Source organism: Miniopterus schreibersii (genome assembly GCF_964146895.1).
Source record: "Miniopterus schreibersii genome assembly, chromosome: 16".
NCBI classification, from domain to species: Eukaryota; Metazoa; Chordata; class Mammalia; order Chiroptera; family Miniopteridae; genus Miniopterus; species Miniopterus schreibersii.
The window spans coordinates 22,668,395-22,690,308 of NC_138116.1; the positions used below are offsets into that span (position 1 = coordinate 22,668,395).

The 21,914-nt window shown below is 49.7% G+C and overlaps 1 protein-coding gene across 1 annotated transcript; it reads left to right on the top strand.

Moving 5' to 3' along the window:
- Positions 1-44: 44 nt before the first annotated feature.
- Positions 45-21,445, top strand: ODAD4 (outer dynein arm docking complex subunit 4). The gene is made up of 12 exons (XM_081161750.1): positions 45-243; positions 2,851-2,982; positions 3,239-3,389; positions 4,083-4,144; positions 4,450-4,618; positions 5,932-6,156; positions 6,329-6,536; positions 10,124-10,210; positions 11,858-12,054; positions 15,482-15,582; positions 18,344-18,428; positions 20,706-21,445. Exons 1-12 carry the CDS (start codon positions 130-132, stop codon positions 21,254-21,256), a joined length of 2,082 nt encoding a protein of 693 aa, XP_081017876.1. The 5' UTR covers positions 45-129; the 3' UTR covers positions 21,257-21,445.
- Positions 21,446-21,914: the final 469 nt, after the last annotated feature.

A 21,914-nucleotide genomic window follows, 5' to 3' on the forward strand; every position in this document is an offset into this window, starting at 1 on the left:
GGGGGGGACGACCGGAAGTGGCTTTGTGTATTCCGGTTGCTAAGAGACGGCGTTGCCACTAGACAGACCGAGGTTCTCCGGCTTCTTTTCCTCCCTTTCTCCGCTTCGGCGCCTCCGAATCCCGTCATCATGTCGGACCAAGAAACTGACAGCTTGCGAAGCACCTTTTCCTCTTACATGGCGGAGGGCGAGCGGCTCTATCTCTGCGGGGAGTTCTCTAAAGCTGCCCATAGCTTCAGCAACGTGAGTCCCGCTCTGAACCTACCCATCACCCGTCATCCCTTAGGATGGCTGATAACGCTGAGGTCCTGATAAGGCCTGCACGACCCTAACGTTTCTATTCTCTTGTCCCTGATCCATGCACCACTGTGACAGATAAGCTCCTGCTGAGCCATTTTCTACCAATTCCTACCTGCTTTCTGCCTCATTCTTAATAACCATTCTGTGCGACGACAGTGACTTCTTTTTAACTCAAATGTTTGGTGGTTGACTGGCCTCTTTCTACAGGCCCAATTTCCCAACCACTGGCCAGGAGACTGGCTGAGAGACTTCTTACAGAAGTGAAGTCTCAGTTGCTTATGGACGGTGGTCAGTAGATAACTAGCAATATCATGCATAACCTTAGTATCAATTGCTCCACCCACCTTAAGGGGATTAAGTGCTGTTTTAGGATACCAGCCATACTGCTAAACGCAGTACAAGCCTATGGGGGAGGTACTGTTATTACTCAATTTTAGAGATAAGGAAACTGATAAAGAAGTTGAGTAACATGCCCAAGATCACCAAACTTGCAAGTCTCAGAGGAAGTATTCAACCCCAGGCACTCAGACTCCAGTTCTGAGGTGCTAATCACCAGATGATACTCCTTCGAGAGTAAGCTATTAGATGTTCTTATGACAATTTCTTTTACAACAAATAGCCCGCTTCCTATTCCAAATGGAGTGGCAAAGTAGCTCTCTTCAACCAGTCCCGAGGCTCCCCCTAAACTCAAGCTTCTCAATTGCTACCCAGAATCTTTTATCCCTTCCATTACCTACCACCAGAAATGATTGACCAGATGGGCCAACAGTTGAGTTCAGGCAGAGAGAAAAGAACACCTTGAGGGAAGATAGCTTTGGATGAGAAGTGGGTTTTTTGTTTTTTTTTTCTCCATGAAATAGAGTAGCTACTTCCACTTCTTGGAAAAGTGGGAAGGTCTTAGAAAGGAGTGAATCAGGCTGATGCCTCAGGAAAGACAGTATACCACAGACTATGGCAATGATCTCCAACAAAAGAAGAGGACATGGGGAGTAAAGGAAGAGTTCTGCTCCCACTGTTTGTTTGTTTATTAATCCTCACCAGAGGCTATTTCTTCCATTATTGGAGGGGAGGGAGGAAGGGGGAGAGAGACAGAGAAACTTTTTTTTTAATCTTTATTGATTTCAGAGAGAGGAAGGGAGAGCGGGAGAAATAGAAAGAAACATCAATGATGAGAGTCATGATCAGCTGCCTCCTGCACGCCCCCTGCTGGGGATCGAGCCTGAAACCCCGGCATGTGCCCTGACAGGGAATGAAACCTCGATCTCCTGGACCCTAGGTCAATGCTCAACCTGGCCAGGCGAGACAGAGAAACATTGATATGAGAGAGACACATGAATTGGTTGCCTCCCGCATGTGCCCTGACCAGAGCAGAGGATAGAGCCTGCAACCGAGGTATGTGCTGTTGACCAGGAATGGAACCCTTGACCCTTCGGTTCGCGGACCGACGGTCTAACCACTGAGCCAAATCGGCCAGGGCTGCTCCCACTTTATTTATTTATTTTTAAATATGTTTTTATTGATTTCAGAGACAGGAAGGGAGAGGGAAAGAGAGTTAGAAACATCAATGATGAGAGACTCATTGATCGGCTGCCTCCTACATGCCCCCTACTGGGGATCGAATCTACAACCCTGGCATGTGCCCTGACTGGGAATCAAACCATGACCCCCTTGTTCATAGGTCAACACTCAACTGCTGAGCCACGCCAGCCGGGTGCTGCTCCCACTTTAGAGCCAAAATCACAGCTTCAGTTTTGCTGGCATTTTCATCTTAATCACCTGAAACAGTGATTCATTCACAATAAGCTATGTAAAAAAAAAGAGGGCTAATGGAATAGATAACTCAGGTAGCAGATTGTCCTAGAATCCATTTTGTTAGCTTTCAGAGTGCTTAGCCTTTGGAATGTGTTTTGAGTGTGTTGTGCAGCCATTTCAGGTTTGTGGTTGAATTTGATATGCCCCAAACAGATCCTAAGAATCTGTTGTCTGGCCCAGCCAGGCCCAGCTCAGTGATTAAGCATCGACCTAGGATCCAGGAGATCGTGGTTTGATTCTCAGTCAGGGCACATGCCAGGGTTGCAGGTTCGATCCCCAGTCGAGGGTGTGCAGGAGGCAGTCGATCAATGACTCTCTCATCATTGATGTTTCTATCTCTTTCTCCCTCTCCCTTCCTCTCTCTGAAATCAATAAAGACATATTTTTTAAAACCCCCCCACACACAAAAAGAATCTATTGTCTGAGTCGTCTGGAGGAATCCCAGACACTCAGGGAATTCGTTATATCCACAGAGCAATATATTCTCACATTTCACCAGTGGCTTCCACACTAGCTTGTGACTTGATCTTGTTTAAGATGAGCCACTTGCAGATAATCGAGTTGACTAAGCGAAGAATGATTATGTGCTGCTTTTCGCATAAGATCCAAAGACCTGTTTGCTGCCCCGAGGACACCCCTTGAAACTCTGGCAGGAGAGTTTGGGTGGCTTTTTCCAATCCAGCTTTGACCTTGCCCTCCCTGCGTAGTACCTGTCAACCTGAGTGGTTCCTTTCTCAGGCTCTTCACCTTCAGAATGGAGACAAGAACTGCCTGGTTGCCCGCTCCAAGTGCTTCCTGAAGATGGGAGAGTTAGAAAAATCCCTGAACGATGCTGAGGCTTCACTCCAGGGCGACCCAACTTTCTGTAAGGTGACTGTATGGGTGGAGAACCCTATCTTGCTTTCACCACTGCCATTGTCTGCAGCAACCTCTGGTTAGAAGTGTAGATGAACCAGCCAGACCACCTAGAGTTTGATGCCATTTTCTGTTCCTTCATAGGTCACTTGCCTACCTCCCTGCCTCAGTATCCCAACCTTGACCCCAGCCCGGGCCCCTTCTGGTCCACCACACCTGAGTCCTATAAGGCCTTGTCTGTCCACCTCGATTTGACTTCCTCTCATTTCAGGGCATTTTACAAAAGGCGGAGACCCTGTACACAATGGGAGACTTCGAGTTTGCCTTGGTGTTCTATCATCGAGGTTATAAGCTGCGCCCTGATCGGGAATTCAAAGTTGGAATTCAGAAAGCCCAGGAAGCCATCAACAACTCAGTGGGAAGTGAGTGACCATGGGGCCTATGCCCTTATCCAGGAAGTCTCTTAGAATTCTTAGGTTTGGAGGAAGGCCTGGGTGCCTTGGGTGGTGACCACTAAGAGGCCTACAGGGAGTCTCATGCTTGGAGTTGGCTGCCGCTGATTTTGTTGAGGATTAGGAACTGTTCACTAGGAGAACCAATCCCTGATCCACTGTACTGAGCACTACAACAGCTGGTTATCCTCAATACCAGATAAGGGCTGTCTCACTCACCCCAAGTCAGATGAGTGAGATAAGTGCCCATTTTTGGCCTGGTGTCATACAGTAGGATGGAGCCCTGAGCCTAGTCTTCCCTAATCTCTCACTTCTTCTTTACCATCTGTGCACCAAGAGCTGACCTTGTGTCAGGGGAGGGAGGAGGAAGGAGAGAGAGAGTGTGCCAGTGTGGATGGCTGGGTATGGAAATGGATGGAATGGAGAGCTCCCTTTGGTTGGAAATCTGGCTGCCACGGCCTTGGGCTAGCAGGGACCTTGCCTAACTCCTACAAGAGTATTACACCAAACATGACGAACCATTTGCCTGCCAGGCTGGCTCTGAGCCAACTTTGCAACCATGCCCACCATCCCCCTGCCAAAGGGAACCATTTCTACATAAAAATATGTGAGAGGTCATGCTGGGGGCCTGGTGGAACTGAGCCCCAGCTTCTGTCCTTACAGGTCCTTCTTCGATTAAGCTGGAGAACAAAGGAGACCTCTCCTTCTTAAGCAAGCAGGCTGAGGTAGGGGCCCTGGTTCTGATGATCTATCCCCTCAAGGGAAGAGGCCACATGTGCCTGAGGTGCACACGTTTTAGTGGCCCTGTTGCCTGGGAACAACTAGCTTCTACCCATCACAGGCAGCCATGGGATTCTGCCCCAGCTCTAGAGGGGTCCCAGCAGTCTAGCTGTTCCTGGGCCAGAAACACTCCATGGGTCTCTGCCCACAGGGAGGTCCTGGAGGAAGAATTTGGGATCACAGACTCTGGGTCCCTGGATTCTCTGTGCTCCTTGCTGAGGCTCTGTCGGGTGTTGCTCCATTTTCCCAGAATATGAAAGCCCTGCAGAAGCCGCATCCCATGAAACAGCTCTTATACCACCACACCAAGAGAGAGACCAAGCGGAGGGGCTCGTTGAAGAGCGAGAAGACTGTCCGCCAGCTTCTAGGCGAGCTCTATGTGGACAAGGAGTATCTGGAGAAGCTCCTGTTGGATGGAGGTTTCCGATACTTTGTTTGCAACAGGGACCGGGGCAAAGGGAATCGGGTGGGTGCTTAACGCACGAGGCAGAGGCAGAGTCTATCATATAATATTAGCCGATATGCTCCTATGGACAGGTTTTACTCTCATTTTACAGATGAGGAAACTGAGGCACAGAAAGGTTAGGTCACCTAAGGTCATGCATAGGTAAGCAGTGACACAGCTTTCAGATGTGAATCCAGGAAGTTGAATTTCAGAACCAGTGCTCTTGAGCACTATGCTACCCCGGGAAGGGACTCCAAAGATTTGGATTCCTCTACCACCTATCCCCTTGGCCTTCAATAAATACAAAGAGCAAAGGAATCCAATTGGGAGGCGTCCTAGGGCACTAATACTAGAATGTCCCACACCTCGTCTGGTACAAACCTTCCTTTTATAGATAAGGAAAGAGAGACCCCAAATGGGGAGTAACTTGTTCTAAGTGACAAGCAAGTTAATGGTGGAGTTGATGCCAGAGCCCAGGCCTCCTAACCTCTGGTCCAACGCTCTTTCAAACACACTGTGCTGTGCTGGCAGTGACAGGAAATAGGATGGAGGCTGGAAATGAAAGCCTCACATAAACATGCAGGATGGGGGTATTGCCATTAGCTGATAAGCCTGAGCAGGGATCACCCTTGAATCAGATGACTTTTCTCCAGAGCTGACTTCCAAGGTCATCTGCAGGATTCCTTGCAGGTCTGTGTCACAGGGGGGCAGCTAACTGCTGGCACATCTCCATAACAGGCCTGAATGCTTCCCTCCTCCAGAAGAGCTTCTGTGGAGGGAACAGGTGGCCTGAACATTACCCCAATTGGCCTTACAGCTTTGCCACCAGCTCTAACCTCTGCTCAGGTGGTGGGCAGGACCTGGGCATACCCCTCCAGTTCCTAGCTTACACTGGCCCACTTTGCACCTAGGGAATCACTTGGCACTGGCAACCTGAGCCAGGTCATGCATTTAGACTGTCTTCTCTGAGAACACTACTTGAAATGGGGGAGCCCTGAAGGCTGGGGCTATCCACCAGCTGCCCCTTATGGTAGCTCCTCTTATCTCACCATAAGAGGCCTATGCACTAAATTCTGTACTGCGAGAATGCCTGAAAGGGGGAGCTCGGGCCTCATCTAGGCCCAGATAGACCCACTCTGCCACCCATGTGCTCTTGCTTTGCTCACTGTTTCTGCAACTCCAGGCAGAGCTTCCCAGGGGGCCCTGAAATGGGGACCCAGAGGCAAGAGGAGGCAACTCCCTTAGATGCCTGTTCTGGTTGGTTCCTCCTCATACCCTTCCCCACAGACCTGATCAAAGGCACCATCAAGCACGGCCTGACCGTGGAGGACCTCATCATGACGGGCATCAACTACCTGGACTCCCGCAGTAACTTCTGGAGGCAGCAGAAGCCCATCTATGCCAGGGAGCGCGACCGCAAGCTGATGCAAGAGAAATGGCTGCGGAACCGCAAGCGCCGGCCCTCGCAGACGGCGCGATACATCCTCAAGAGCCTGGAGGACATTGACATGCGTGGGTGCTGTTCTCAGAGGGGGGGGGGACTTTGCCGGGTGGGGAGAGAGCTACAGAATACCCTGAGCCCCTGGCTTCCCTGGACTGTGGGTGGCGTCTGGGGGGAGGGAGGTTCTCCCCTCAGCCGCAAAGAGGCTGCTCCCACATCCACACCACCGCGCTCCCTCCCCAGTGCTGACCAGCGGCAGCGCCCAAGGGAGCCTTCAGAAAGCTGAGAAAGTGCTGAAGAAGGTGCTGGAATGGAACAAAGAAGAGGTGCCCAACAAGGATGAGCTGCTTGGGAACTTGTACAGCTGCATAGGGAATGCACAGATTGAGCTGGGGCAGATGGTAGCAGCCCTGCAGAGCCACAGAAAAGACCTGGAGATCGCCAAGGAATAGTGAGTCCCTGGGAGGCTGGGAGGCCCAGGCCCAGGGGCCTGCAGGAGTTGGACTGGACCATACAGCTCGGCCTTTTGCCAAGGCTGCTGGTGGCTGAGCTCCCATTTTCTGCCCAGCATGCCTGAGGTAGTTCCCGAGGAGGGAGGAACCACCTGCCCAGGACTGAGAGTAAGGGGCAGAACAAGACTGTCAGGTTTTTTTGCCACAAAGAGGAGGGCACTGGCCCAAAACTCTAAAAAGCTCCCAGTGGTCTGACTCATAGGGATATTTTCATTCTTACACCATGTCAGCAAGCATTCCTCAACCCCAGGTGTGCCAGGTGCTGCTAGCATTGGGAGCACAACAGTGACCAGACACAAGGGTCATTTCCTTCCAGGTGTGAAAGAAAAAGTGACATAGCTAACAAATTGCCATAATAATAAGGGTCATGAAGGAAAAATATAAGACCCAATGCTATGAGCAGTGTATTTCAGGAGCACTTCACTGGCTATTGGGGAACACTTTATATGGCCTGTGGGAAGGCACGGAAGCAGGCAGGAGGAAGCGTAAGGTGGAGAGGACAGGGTGTTGCCAGGGCAAGAGTGGGCAAGAGGAGGCTGGATCAATGGGCAGGAGTCAGATCCAACCAGGGCCTGGCAAATCATGGTGCTGACCAAGTGCCTGGCCTCTGGAGTCCGGCCAACCTGAGCTTCGGAATTGTATCTCCCAGCCCTGGGACCTTAGGTAAGGCACTTAACCTCCCTCAACCTTGGTGTCTCTTCTGTCAGATGGACATAGCAATAGCCCCACCTGATAGGGTGGGAGGGAGGACGGCATGCAGAGTACATATGAAGACCTCAGGACATTTCTGTGTATCCACAGTAACAGGAATATCAACTCTCCCAGGAACCAACTCTTCAAATTTGATGGCCTGCTCTGGTTTGGAGTCATTTGTGACTTTCTCCTACCTGGTTCCTACTTACGCCACAGTTCTAAGTCTCTTTCAGTCGCCCAGCATCTACCCTTCCTTCCTTCCTTCCTTCCTTCCTTCCTTCCTTCCTTCCTTCCTTCCTTCCTTCCTTCCTTCCTTCCTTCCTTCCTTCCTTCCTTCTTAATATGTCTTTCTTAATTTCAGAGAGAGGAAGGGAGAAAGGGAGAGAGAGATAGAAACATATCAATGATGAGAGTCATTGATTGGCTGCCTCCTGCATGCCCCCGACTGGGGATCGAGCCCCCAACCCCGGGCATGTGTCCTGATCAGGATTCAAACTGTGATCTCTTGGATCATAGGTCGATGCTCTACCACTGAGCCACCCCGGCTGGCTCATCATCCTGTTTCTATGCATGGGTTGGCCCTGGGCTCTCCCTGCCCCCAGCTGCTGCCACACATCGCCTCCAGAGACACATTGCTTTTCATCTATCAACACTCCTTCCCTTGCTGACAAACAGGCCTTCGCCCCTCATTACCTGCAGGTTAAAACCAAATGCCTTTGCTTGGTACTCAAGGCCCTCTCTGCACCGACCTCTGTAAAGCCCTCTAATGTCAGTCCTCCATCTGGCTCAAAATGAATTTCCTGAACATTCCTGCCTCCTACCCTCTCCTTCTTACTCATCAGAGTAAGAAGGCATGCCGTCCATTGCCAATTCATTTCTCGCCTGCCCACACTGTGCTGAGCAGGAGTATCACAGATAGGCCATTCCAGAAGTAGGAAAAACAACCACCAGCAACAACCAGCTTTGGAGACAGACCTGACTTTGACTCTTGGCTCTGGCACTCAGAGGCTATGTAGATTTGATTAAGTTGCTCACCTCAGTTTCCTCATCTCTACTGAAGGCATAATAATACCGATTTGCAGAGATTATGAGGATTAAATGATATGTACATACAGTAAGTAATTTGGATCCAACTATATCCCATGTCCTAAAGACATAAATTTTTACTTCTGGCCAGAATCCCTCCCCAACCCCAGACCTGCATATCCAACTAATTCCAAGACATTTCCACTTGCATGTTCCACAGGAACTCCAAATTTAACTTGTGCAATGTGGAATCCCTTATGTCCCTCCCAAACCTCTTGCTCCAGGGTTTCCTATCTGTGAGGATGTCACTTTTGGCCACTCAGTTTCCAAGAAGGAGCCCAGGCTGCTTTCCAGACACCTCCCTCCCATCACTGCTCATGCTCAGCTCGCCCAGGTCCTGTCCAGGCTGCCTCTTTCCCTTCTGTTTTTCTCCCACACCTCAATCCACACTGACCTTTCCTGCTTCTTGCCTGTTTCCTCTGACCTGAATTTCCTGCTGCCCAGCTGGCCCTTCCGTGCAAAAGAAATCCAATGGTCGGATAAAGTTCAAGTGCCCAGTTCTGCTGCCCCTCCTTACCTGGCTTGTCCTGGTCTCTCTTGACCCAGCTCTCTCCAGGCCCCTGAAGATCTGTGTCCAGCCAACGCCTTGTGGCTCTGCTCCTGTTAATCCCTAAAAGGGGCCTTCTCTTTTGCTAGCCCTTTCTTCATCAGCTGATTCTTCAAAATTTAAATAAGTGACTTCCTTCTGGGAAGCCTTCCCTGCACCCCAGGGGTGAGTTAGAAATCCCTGCTCTGCCGTCTCTCTCAACACTCATGTGTATCCTGTCTGCCCTATTAGACTCTAGACTCTGGATTAAACTATTTTATATTCCGTTTCTCTTTCCAGCACCTGCCACAAATGGGAACGCAGTAAATGTATGCTAAGTGGCTGAATAAAGAGACATGTTCCTTAAACAAAGTTAGTTCCTCTTTAACATCCATGAATGGGCCTCCAGTCTTAATTTGTGAGTTGAGCATGCACCAGGTGCTCCCTAATTTTAATAAGCCAGGCCCCTCACTCTGTGCCCCTCCCCTGAGCCTATTATCCTTGGGGTGCAGCTCAAGTCCCAACTTGCCTAAGTAGCTTCTTTAATGATCCCAGTCCTCATTTCTTTCTTCGAATACTCTAGATGATTTGATTGCCTACTTTCTCATTACTGTTATCTTATTACATATTATTGTTGTAAATAAATTAACATATTACAACTTATTCATGACACCATAACAGAGAACCCACTTTATTTTTTAATTTTTATTTATTTATTTTTAAATGTGTCTTTATTGATTTCAGAGAGAGGAAGGGAGAGGGGGAGAGAGATAAATAGAAATGTCAATGATGAGAGAGTCATTGATTGACTGCCTCCTGCATGCTCCCTGCTGGGGATCAAGCCCAAAACCCAGGCATGTGTCTTGACCGGGAATCGAATCTCGATCTCCTGGATCCTAGGTTGATGCTCAACCGCTGAGGCACGTCGGCCTGGCACATTATTTTCTTGAGGTAAGTTCCTAGAAGGGGAATTACTAGATCAAAGAGGCATCTTTGCAAGCTGTTCACTGATGGCCCTCCAGAAAGGTCCTGATAATGTTCATTCTTGGCTACAGAGCATGGGAGGCCCTGTGTGTGTCAGCCCTGCCAGCTGGGCATGTCCCTCAAACTGGACCCTGAGTCCCTGAGGCCAGGGCCCCTGTCTTTAACTTCTTTTCTGTTTCCACAGTGCCTAGAATGACTGATTTCTAGTGAACAACTTGTCATGATTCTTCCCCTCAGTGACCTGCCTGATGCCAAGTCGAGAGCCCTTGACAATATTGGCAGGGTTTTTGCCAGAGTTGGGAAATTCCAGCAAGCCATTGATACGTGAGTGACCAAGGACTGCCCTTTCCCCACCTCGGGGCCAGGACTTCCCACCCTCACACCAGACTCCCAGCCTGGGGCCAGGATGCCAGGCAAGGAGGCATCCAGAAGACCCAAGTTTTTCTCCTTGCTCTGCTAGGCAACCATGGGAAAGCCACTTTGTAAACTCAGGGGCTCATCAGTTAAATTAATTAATAGACTAGAATCAGCATTTTCTCAGAATGTCCCAGTGACAAGAATCACCTTGAGCATTTGTTAGGTATGTGAATTGCAGGTTCGGGTTGGAGCTCAGGGATCTGTTTTTGACAAACACTCCAGTGATCCTTACCCTGGACCAGTTCAGGAATTGGTGGACCAGTTGAGTCTGGGACCTCTTTTGATACTATTCTGTGACTCTGTGGTCATGTGGGGTCCACTGGAACAGAGTCTGAACTCTCCAGGTGACCCAACTGCCGGATTTCTGATGTCCAGCCCCAGGGGCTAGTGACCTACTCCAGTGGGGTGATTCAGCCCCAGGGAGACTTTGGGGGAGGCCTGACCTGGAGACCAGCCTGGGCTGGGTGAGCCAGCTCCTTGGGCCCACTCACTTAGTGCAGAGAGAAATGTCTTTCAGTCCCTAATCGCTTGATTGAAATAGACTTACTTGTTCATCTCTGCTACACATCATTTGGTTTCCTGAATGGCTCCTGGTGTCTATGTGCCAAAAGACAGAGGAGTATGAGAGTTCATCTACATATATATATATATATATATATATATATATATATATATTGATTTGAGAGAGAGGAAAAGAGAGAGATAGAAACATCAATGATGAGAGAGTCATTGCTCAGCTGCCTCCTGCACGCCCCCCGCTGGGGAGAGAGCCCAAAACCTGGGCATGTGCCCCGACCGGGAATCGAACCACAATCTCCTGGATCATAGGTCGATGCTCAACCGCTGAGCCACGCCTGGCTGTGCCACCTACATATTTTTATAATAAAAAGTTTTATAGTAAATATGTGCTTATTATTAAAATATTAATTTGAAAAATATAGAAAAGTAGAAGAAAAATTATTCAGTCCCACACCCAAAGACAAGCACTAATTCTAATCCTATTCTTTATTTTATTTTTTATTTTATTGATTTTAGAGAGAGAAAGGAAGGGAGAAAGATGGGGAGAGAAACATCGATTTGTTGTCTCACTTATTTATGCATCATTGGTTGCTTCTTGTATGTGCCCTGACTGGGGATCAAACCCACAACCTTGGCATATCAGGACGATGCTCTAACCATCTGACTACCCGGCCAGGGCCTGTAATCCTACTCTTAACTTTTTTTATTGATTTTTTTTCATTCCATTCTTTTTTCCGTGTTGATTTTTTTCTTATTCGTACTTAAGAATATTCTTAAACATTTTTTTTATGTTAGTTCAAATGATATTTTGTAAACATTATTTGCAACTGTTGTATCAAATTTGACCCCATAGATGTTCCAAAATAGTTTTGGAAGTTTTAAAGAATGTTAATGCTTCTTAGCATCACTTGTTATCTAAAAGAACTGGTGGTTGGAGACAGCTCTTATCCTGCCCCTCAGCAGGAGGCCTTGACCTCCTGTGGCCAAGGGCAGGGTTAGAGTGGAAGAAGCTGACCTGGCGCTTCATACCCCCAGGTGGGAGGAGAAGATCCCTCTGGCGAAAACCACCCTGGAGAAGACCTGGTTGTTCCATGAGATTGGCCGCTGCTACTTGGAGCTGGACCAGGCCTGGGAGGCCCAGAATTACGGGGAGAAGTCCCAGCAGTGCGCCGAGGAAGAAGGGGACATCGAGTGGCAGCTGAATGCCAGTGTTCTGGTGGCACAGGCACAAGGTATAGGCTCAGAGAGGATATCCTATCTTCCCCAGCCCTCAGGCCCGGCTGCCACTCCCAGGCTGGGAGTCCTGTGGGCCAAACTTAGCATCCCTGTGTGCCCCCGCCCGTTTGAATTCTGACTCTGAGAGTGCGGCCCACCCTGTCCATTTTGACCAGGGTAAGTGCCTTCTTTGGGCTAAGCGCAGTTAGGACTTGGGGCACCCTGAGAGCTGCCCCTGCTCTTGAGGAGCTCAGCTGCAAACCAGCACAACCTAACCCTCTGGTCATCAAAACAGCGCCAACCTCGCCCTGGCAGGACAGAATTGCTCAGTGGTTAGAGTGTTGCACCGCCGCCCCCCGCCCCCCACTAAAGAGTCTCAGGTTCGATTTCCAATCAAGGGCACATACCCGGGGTGCATGCAGGTTGGGTCCTCAGCCCTGGTAGGGGCGCATGCAGGAGGCAACCAATCGATATCTCTCTCTCACATCTCTCTGGCTCTCTCTTTCTTCCTCTCTCCCTCCCTCCCTCCCTTCCACTTTCTCTAAAAATCAATGGAAGAAGTCCTCTGGTGAAGAGTAACAAAACCAAAAAAAACAAAACCAAAAGAACAGCGCCACCTCCTGTTGCCTTGGTGCTCTTTACATCTGCATTCTTGCATTGAATCACTGCAAGCCAGTGATGTAGGCGGTGTTGTCCTCATTTTATGTGTGGAAACTGAGGCAGTGAGCGTTTCAGCAGATTGCTCCAGGTCACACGAGGGAACTTTTTGGGTCTGTGGAGATGTTCTAAAACTGGGTTGTGGTGATCCTTGCACAACTATAAGTTTACTAAAAATCATTGAACTCTATACTTAGAAATGGATGCATTTTATAATATGTGAATTACATCTCAATGAAATTGTTAAAAACACACACACACACAGCAAGGGGCAGGGGTAAGGAGAAACAGATGAAACAAGATCGGCAATATTTTGATAATTATTGAAGCTGAGTGATGAGTAATGGGGGTTCATTTTACTACTCCTTTTACCAGTGTGTATATTTGAAATATTTCACAATGTAAAGGTAAAAAGGAATGGCTCCAGGTCACAAGCTAATAGACGATGGAGCTGGGACTAGAACCCAGTTTTGTCTGACTCCAAAGCTCAGGCTTTGCAAAGCTGTGCTAAGCTGCTCCTGCCCCAGGCACCCAGCTGACCCCAGTGAGGGAGGAATTGTGACCAGTGCTATGATCAGGTGCATAATCATTCATTCCTTTATTCATGCTGCAAATACTTACTTGGTACCTTCTAGGGGTACAGTAGGGAGCAAAACTGATAACAATTTCCTGCCCTCCTGTCTGAAGAGATAACTTTTAAGCAGAAACTTTAAGGATGAGAACACACCAGCTGTTTTAAGAGCTGAGAACAGAGCTGTCCAGCCAAAGGAACAGTGTTTAGGAAGGTGGGCAGGAACTGGGCCGATTTTATAAGCCGAAGGAGACCAATGTAAGTTGGAGGTCCTGGGGACCAGGGAGGTTTGGAGAAAGGAGGTTGATGTGGGGCCAGATCCACAGGGCCTTATGGGCCTAGTTACAAATCATGGATTCTTTCCTAAGAGAAAAGTACAGAAAGCTTTAAACCTAAATCACAGACACGATTATGGTGGCTTTGCCTAGAAACATTTCCTGTTCTTAGGAGGGCACTGTATAAGCTGAAGGGGCGACAGGATGTACCCCTCAGGTTGGATGTTATCCTGAGTCCACTCTTGAGGACTTATTGGGCCCTGAGGGTCTCTGGAGAACCAGGCCACTACTGCTGGTCTCAGTTCCCCCACACTGGAGTTAAAACAAACAAACGCAGCAGCCTGGGAGCCACCGGAGTCTAGAGGCAGCACAGCCTAGGGGGCAGAGCTTGGACAAGTGCCACTCTGTGCCTCGGTTTTGTCCTCTGTAAATAGGGATAATGGTGGTATCTACCTGTAGGGTTGGTGTAAAGAAATAGAGTGATACTTAAGGGTGTAGGCACTGAGAACAGGAACTGGCAACTAGTGAACACTCACTAAATACTAATTTCTTCCTTCCTGCCCTCTCATCAACTTCTCATAAGTGTTTCTAACAGTGTTGAGAAAGTTACAGGCCTTGGAAAAGCCTATTTATGGCTCAACAAAAATGTAGGCATAAATGTGTAGATTTGTGCATGCAGAGGGGAAACAAGGGGAAAAGAGCTTCCAGAATCAAGGTAACTTTAGGTGACAGATTCAATTAAAAAATAGCCTTTAGTGTTTACTCTCTTTAATAAGTGTTATGACTCGTCTACAGACCTGCAGTGTCAGAATGACACTGACATTCATTTTTGGTGGTCTCAATGAATACTGTGACTCTCCTTTAAAGGGTTATATGTATATATGACCCCACTTACTGTGACTCTATATACTTTCTGAGTTACACATTGAATTGCTTATCTAATGGAATAGCCTTTGGCAGTTTGACTTGCAGACGGACGCAAGGCCCTCCTTCCCCCATGGATCCCAAAGCAGTTCTTGGGAGGGGCGTGCATCTTGGGTATATTCAGTTATAAGAGGAAGCTGTGGTATGTGAAGAAACTGAAATGTGGGATTCCCAGCCTGGCTGGCGAGTAATTTTCTTTCCTTCCTGAACTTAAGCTCTTTTAAAGAGCAGTCAATCGTTCCAGTCCCAGCTCCAGCACTAACTGGTGAGGTGGGTGAGCTCAGAGGATCCACCTCCTTTCTGGGTTCAGACTGTGGGAGCTGGGCTCCGGAGAGCTGGGGTTCTAGCCGCTGGCCCATGAGTCACGTCCAATCCTTCAATGTTTTGTTTGGTCTCTACAGAGTTCTTTAAAAAAGTTGAGCAAACACTTTAAAAATATGGATTTTCTCTTTGCGACAATCTGAAGATGGGACCAGATGGAGTTGTCCCCTGTCCTGTGTGCACAGGCCTCCTTCCCTCGCTGACACCTTTGTTGTTGTTGTTTTTTCTGTTGCTTTTCAGAGAGATTGGGGGAGAGAGAGAGAGAGAGAGAGAAAGAAAAACATCGGAGAGACACATGGATTGGTTGCCTCTGGCACATGCCCCAACGCAGGCCGGGGATCAAGCCTGCAACTGAGGTAGATGCCCTTTTCAGGAATTGAACCCGGGACCCTTCGGTCTGAGGGCTGACACTCTAACCACTGAGTCAAACCAGCCAGGGCTCACTGACCGCTTTGAATGGCCTGAGGTTCCATAGCACAGGTTCCCAGGTTCTGTCCTTAGTGGGGAGATGACCCAGGAATGTGATCGAAAGGGTGATCCTGGGCTGCTCCGTGATGCTGCCTGAAACCTGGGGCTGACTCCAGCTCACACAAGTGTGTCACTACCCTGGGAGGGAACCTGGCACCTGCAGGGCAGCCACATCATGCAACACAGTGTCACCACCTACCTGTGCTGTGCCTGCCCTCTGTTCTCCAGTGAAGTTGAGAGACTTCGAGTCGGCCGTGAACAACTTTGAGAAGGCCCTGGAGAGAGCGAAGCTGGTCCACAACAACGAGGCACAGCAGGCCATCATCAGCGTAAGCCTCTCCCCAGCTGGGCCTGCCGTGGGCGCGGGCCCCCAGCCCCTCAGCCTTCCCAGTGGCCATTCCGCAAACATTGATCACCTACCAACTGCAGGGCACATTCTAGGTAGGGCAGTGGTTTCAAATGTTTGCCACTGCCATCAGTTTATATAGCAACCCATACTTATTTATTTATTATCTCAGGGAGAGGGAGAGAGAGATAAAACATCAGTGATGAGAGAGGATCATCAATTGGCTGCCGCCTGCATGCCCCCTACTGGGGATCAAGCCTGCAACCCAGGCATGTGCCCTGACCAGGAATGGAACCGCAGCCTCCTGGTTCATGGGTCGACACTCAACCCCTGAGCCACAGCGACTGGGCCACATATTTTATTTGAAATAAACAAAACGTAGAAATGAAAGTTTTACAAAACATATTTACCTTACTCCAAACGCTAATATTCCTTATTCTTTTTTATTTTTCATTTTCTTTTACTTAATGCTGGTGGAGACCTAAGTTGATTTTAGGACTTGCAGTTTCAAAAATACTCCCTCCTCCAGGAGACCACAGGAAATACAGTATGATCTCCTCGCTCACTTGCCTTGACCTGCGCTGCTCAATAAGGCAGCCGCTGACCATGTGCGGCTATTTAAATGAAAGTAACTTAAAAGTTAAATTTAAAATTCAGTTTCTCAGTCAGACTAGCCACATTTCAGTGTTCCATAGCCACACGTGGCTGCGGCCACAGTGCAGATCTCGGGTAGTCCCATCCTTGCAGAAATTTCTGTTGGATGGTGCTGGCCTAGACTGTCAGCTTCAGGAGGCAGAGACCACAGGTGAAGCCTCTGCTTCCAGAGCCACTCCAGGCAGATGGACAACCTCAGTAGGGTCAGCACACTGACCTCGCAGATGCTCAGGCAGCTTAGCATGAATCTGCTGGCCACCTCCCCTCCTGCCGCCGGCCAGCTGCTGCCCCTAAGCTGTCCCATGTCGAAATTCTAGAGGCAGCACCAGCACGTAGCTGGACCCCAGTAGGCGTCTGCTGGAGTGAATGAAATAGGCCTTCGTCCTCCCTCGGGAGCTTGCCCAGTGGTTGAAAGGGGCCAGACTGCATAACTCGGAGGCAGCACGAGGGGTGTGGCCCGGGAACCGCATTGGAGGTGCCGCAGGCATTCAGCAAAGGGAGCAGGGACCGTGGGAATGGACATCTTGAAAATGCTGTGGTTGGAGGTGGCCCTCATGGTGGTTTTGAAGGACAAGGATTGCAGGGTCTGGCCAGGCTGAAGGCACGGAGGCTGCAGGTGCTGAGGGATCTGTGGGAGGCAGAAAAGGAGACCCTGGCCTGTATCCAGGAGTTAGGTAACGATGGCAGAAGGACTAGGGGTAAAGAACCCCAGGCAGTCAGTGGACCATCCTGGACTCAAAGATCTAGGAATGGCAAGGAAGCCACCTGAACCACTCTAATTTTTAGGGGGCAAGATCATGGTTTGTGAGGACCATGGTGAAACCACTTTTTCCCTGTCATGGAGGAGAAACCACTCCCCCAAAGACCCCACCATATGGCAGTGCATGCTCTGCTTTCACCTGGCCCAGGGCGACTTAGGCCTGTCACTTGTTCTCTTTCTCTGTCAAGGGGGTCAGCTCCCTTAATGTGTACGTTGCCTTTATATCTGGCCTCCAGAGGTAGAGTGCTCCCCTTCACTGAAGCCCAGCCATGTGCTCCTCAGTTCACACACATGGTCTCTCCCAATTAATCCTGTTCCACCTGATCGCCCTGCAAATATGTGGAGAGAGATAGCATGGCAATTAAATGTGGTATTTGCTGACCACAAGTCGGCCTGGGCTGTCCAACCCAAAGGTGACAACCAAGGTCCTGGCCCTCAGGAAGCTTGGTGTCAGCAGGAAAGTTATAACAAAAACCCCTTGTTTGTGACCAGTGCAATAGGAACCAGGGGATTCAGAGTGAGAGGGTCCAACAGGGAGGCAGGGCTGGGGCTTTCCTATAAAGAAGGGTTTGAGGTCACCTTGGCTGGGCAGGGATTTGAAAGGTTGAGAGGCAGAGAAGTGACTGTGGGGTCAAACAACCCTATGGCCATAAGTGACTCCTCATGGGACCAGGTCCCTGACCTTTTACCCACCTGGATGGGCATCTCCAGGCAGGAAGGCAAACATAGGGTGGAGACCAACAGTGCACAAGAGTGTCCAGGCCTGGTGGTCGTTCAGTAGATGGTTCCGAGTGCCTACTGGTGCTCCGCCCATGCAAGTCACAAGGAAGGAGGCAGAGCCTGCCCTCAAGATGTGCGCAGGCTGAGTTGCAGGCCCCCAGGGAACCTGCAGCCATCCTGGAAGCCCCTCTGAAGGCAGGCAAGCCCCTGGCCCACCCTGCAGTGTGTCTGATTCCCTCCCTGGCTTGCTGCCCTGCTGTGGCCTTAGGGACTTGCATTGTGTCTTTGCATTGGCTGAAGCCAAAGGAAGCTTTAGGTAAAAAGGTGGAAATCAGTAGATACACACACCTCCCAAATACATGCCTAAGCCCAAGGGAAATGAAGTCTGAGATCCCTGCAGTCATGTATCTCATATCACTTAGCCTGGGTATTTCCAAGTCCCTAGGTGTCAACTAACCTTCAGGCAGGAGCCTTTAGAGGAGCCAGGAGCAAAGAAGGGGGCAGGGTCAGTGCAGAGCCCTGCCTCCTGGGGTTGGGACTTGGGTGAAAGGGGAAGTGTAGGTGCCGAACAGGGGTTATGAGAGTTTATGGGCTCTTCTACCACCCACAGGCTTTGGACGATGCCAACAAGGGCATCATCGATGAGCTGAAGAAAACTAACTACAGGGATTTATTCAAAGAAAAGAAAGAAAAAGGTGAGTTCCTGGAGCCCCTGAGACAAGCAGCTTCAGAATTTTCCCTCTGCATTCTCTTCTGTCAGTCCCAGCTGCAATTTCCAGTAGCTTGTCCAGTCCCAGGGCTTAGCACTGTCTACAAGCCCTTTGATTTCAGTGCTGCCAGCAGCCCCAGCCTTTCCCTGGGGCAATTCAGCCCACCTCCGGCTCAGCCCATGCTGTCTGCCCAGAGAGCCCACTCCTGCATTTCTTCAATGAATTCATCAAGTATTTGCTGAGCACTGGTCACATGCCAGGAAGGTGTAAGATTCGAGGGAGACAGAGGCTCAGCCCCTGCCCTGGAGGAGCCCACAGCCCAGTGGGAAAGCCAGGCTATTATAGTTGCCCCTGACTGGGCTCCAGCAGGTGAGGGCGGAACTGGAGGAACTGCTCTGCTATGAGCGCAGGCAAAGCGCTCTGACTTCTCTGGGGAAATAGGGAAGGCTCCGAAGGGGAAGAATCGTCCTGTGTGCTAGGCACTGGGTTAAGCATCTCATTCAGTCCTCACCACCCTAGGAGGTAGGTACTGTTTGGGGGGCAATGAAGGCTGAGTGAAGTGGAGTGATCTGTCTGGGTCACACAGCAGTCTGACTCAGAGCCACACTGTCCCCTGCTGCATGGCACTGCTCTTTGGGGCCAGCATGGGCAGGGTAGGGGTGGGGGTGGGGAACAGAGGGGCACAAAAAGACGATCTACCTTATCACATTCTTTCTCCCAAGGCCTCAGGGAGTAAAGAGGCCTTTGACTCCCTGGCTCCAGGAAGTGAGGGAAGAAGATGGCTGGGACTCCAGGCCCCCAGGCCGCACCAAGTCATTAGGGACAGATTCTAGAGGGGATCTAGAGGGGATGGGTGATGAGAGAAGCGGATCTCCATTCAGTGCTGCCTATGTGCCAGGCACTCTTCTCCGGGCATTATACACTATGTTCTGACTCACCTGATCCCGCAAGAACACTATGAAATAAGTATTATTATTCACTTGATTTTATGGATGACACGGAGGCAGAGGGGTTGAAGTCCCACAGTGGTTTTCAGTCTTGGGCAGCCTGGCTCTAAAACCCAGGCTTTTACCATGGTTCTACACTGTTCCTGGTGACAAGACAGCCTCTGCCTGCCCTTCTGTGGTGCCCTAGCCACATCTCAGTTACTCTGTACAGCCAAGAGGACAGAGCCACCTCCAGGCACCAAGGCCAAAGCCCTCTCTGTTCCAGGCATGGTGGTGGGGAGCTGGGTGTGGAGTTTGCAGGCACCTGAGTAGACCTTTATCATCCAGCACCTGCCATGTGGTGGGCAGATCCCCTCAGTGAGAGGCTCTGCCTCTGCCCCACATGACCTTGGAGCTGTTCTCAGAAGCCACAGTAGCAACAGATGTGAAAGGACACAACTGGGAAATGGCAGATGCTCCAAGCATCCTCCCTCACACCTCCCTTGCCAACCTTGGCAGGCCATGTGCTGGGGAAGGTGCCCTCGGGGAAAACTCATCCCAAAAGCCCTGTGGCCAGTGCCAGCTGCTGAGCACTTCCCTCCCAGAACAGCAGGTGGCAGCATTGCATATTTCCTCACTGCCAAATGGCAGCCCCCCCCCCCCCCTCCGTGAATGGAGAGCCCCTATAAGCACCTTAGAGACCAGGGGCTCCCAGAAAGAGAATGTGAGGGTGACTCAGGAGGAGAGGGATTGGTGACTTTTCTCTGTAGCTGGCAAACACAAGGAGCAAGGATCCCTCTGGTTGTAAAATAGCTCTCCAGCTGAACTTGCTGCTAGCAGTTTGCTCATACTTTTACAGGGAACCTCCCAACAAATGATGAAATGTGCTTCCCAGGGACAAAGAGAAATGCAGAATGAGGGTGCTGGAGAAAACACCCCTTCTGTCCTTTCCCAGTACCTATGTTATTTCTTGTAGGGAAAGAGAATGTGCTGTGGGGGCAGACTGTCTTGGGTTCAAATTCTGACTCTGCATTGATTTGCCGTGTGATCATGGTGTGTGATTTCTCTTTATCAATCTCAGGTCCCTTGACTGCAAACTCGAATCAATGACACTATGCACTTTTATGACACTATGCACTGACGATGATTGGTATAATCTGTGCAACTCACACGATGTCTGGAACAGGGCTGGTGCTCAGCAATGGATGAGGTTCTTTCTCTCCTTTTGCAAAGGATTGCTTCTCTTAGAAGCACAGGCCACCACAGGCTGGGGTTCTCCCAGGCCCAGAGGTGGAAAAACTTCTACCTTTCTCTCCTCCTTCCTCTTGTTTTTCAGAAGAGGCTGCTGCATTGGCTAAAACAGCAACATTGCTAAAGGAGAAGGAAAGAGTGAGAAGAGTAAGAGATGAACCCGAGAAGGTGGTGAAGCAGTGGGAAAGAGAGCAGGCGGAGAGTGAGAAAGATACAGAAGATGAGTTGTCTAACGAAGAACCTCTGACCATCACAGTGAATGGACAAGAAGAAAACGGGGAGAGAGAAAAAGTAGAAAAAACCAGCTCCACAAGGAGAAAAGAACTGGGAGCCATGGGGAGAGACTCAGGAGGTGTTGCCCAGAGACTGTCCGGAGAACTAGGCATAAGATCAGGAGAAGGAGCTGGTGGGAAAGTATCAGAAGTGAGCAGAAGGGAATCAAGAGAAATTTACAGGAGGCCTTCAGATCTGGACCAACAAAACTCAGAATTCATAGAAGGGGAATTGGAAGGACAAGAGGAGAAATTTTCAGAAGTTGTCAGAAGAGAGTTGGAAGAACTGGGGGAAATAGAATTGGGAGAAAAAGAAGGAATGAAAACAGAAAGTGCTGAAAACATGGAAGAAGATGGAAGATGAATGAAGCCATTGTTAGTGGGCATTAGGATCCAGAGGCGGGTGTTCACAGGGACCATGGGGACCTTATTAAGCTAGACTTTTGAGTGAGATTTTTTAATGGGAAAAAATGTGGCCTGGGCCCCACAGGTCACCTCTGCCTCTTTCTGATATTGCTTTCCCTTTAAATATATATCTTTCACTCTTACAGTCCCTCAGTCTCTTGTTTTGTCTCCTTACCCCCACCCATTCTCAAAATGAATGACGTACTATGACCAAGCAGAACTCTGGTCTTACCTTGACTGGGTGAAACACAGAGAGCCCAAAACAAGGCCTGACCCAGAGTGTGATCAAGGTGTGAAGCATGATCCTCTCCCCGAGGCCCTGTCCAAATATCTTATGGAAGAAAGAGAAAGGTGCTAAGAAGAAAGAGTTTCGGGAGCGTGAAGAAACAGGTGAGCTCTGAGAACCAGGACGGCTTAAAGGAGGGAGGAAAGAGAAAGGCCTGAGAGTGGAGGTTGTCTGCCCAGCTGCTGGCCATTGGTTCATCTTGCTGAGTATCTACTTTCTGCAGCACATTGTGGGAGGCTCTATGGAAGAAATAATGGGACAGCCTCAACCATCATTCAGTGAGGGAGATCTACTTGTAAACCCCTAAGCCCTGAAAGCAAAATGAAGTGGA

Bases quoted from the DNA above. Each gene is read 5' to 3' on its own strand.
- ODAD4 (XM_081161750.1), top strand. From the start codon at position 130: ATGTCGGACCAAGAAACTGACAGCTTGCGAAGCACCTTTTCCTCTTAC. The intron at 4,619-5,931 runs GTTTCCGATACT...CCTTCCCCACAG, and splicing joins GAAGCTCCTGTTGGATGGAG to ACCTGATCAAAGGCACCATC. The intron at 6,157-6,328 runs GTGGGTGCTGTT...CTCCCTCCCCAG, and splicing joins CCTGGAGGACATTGACATGC to TGCTGACCAGCGGCAGCGCC.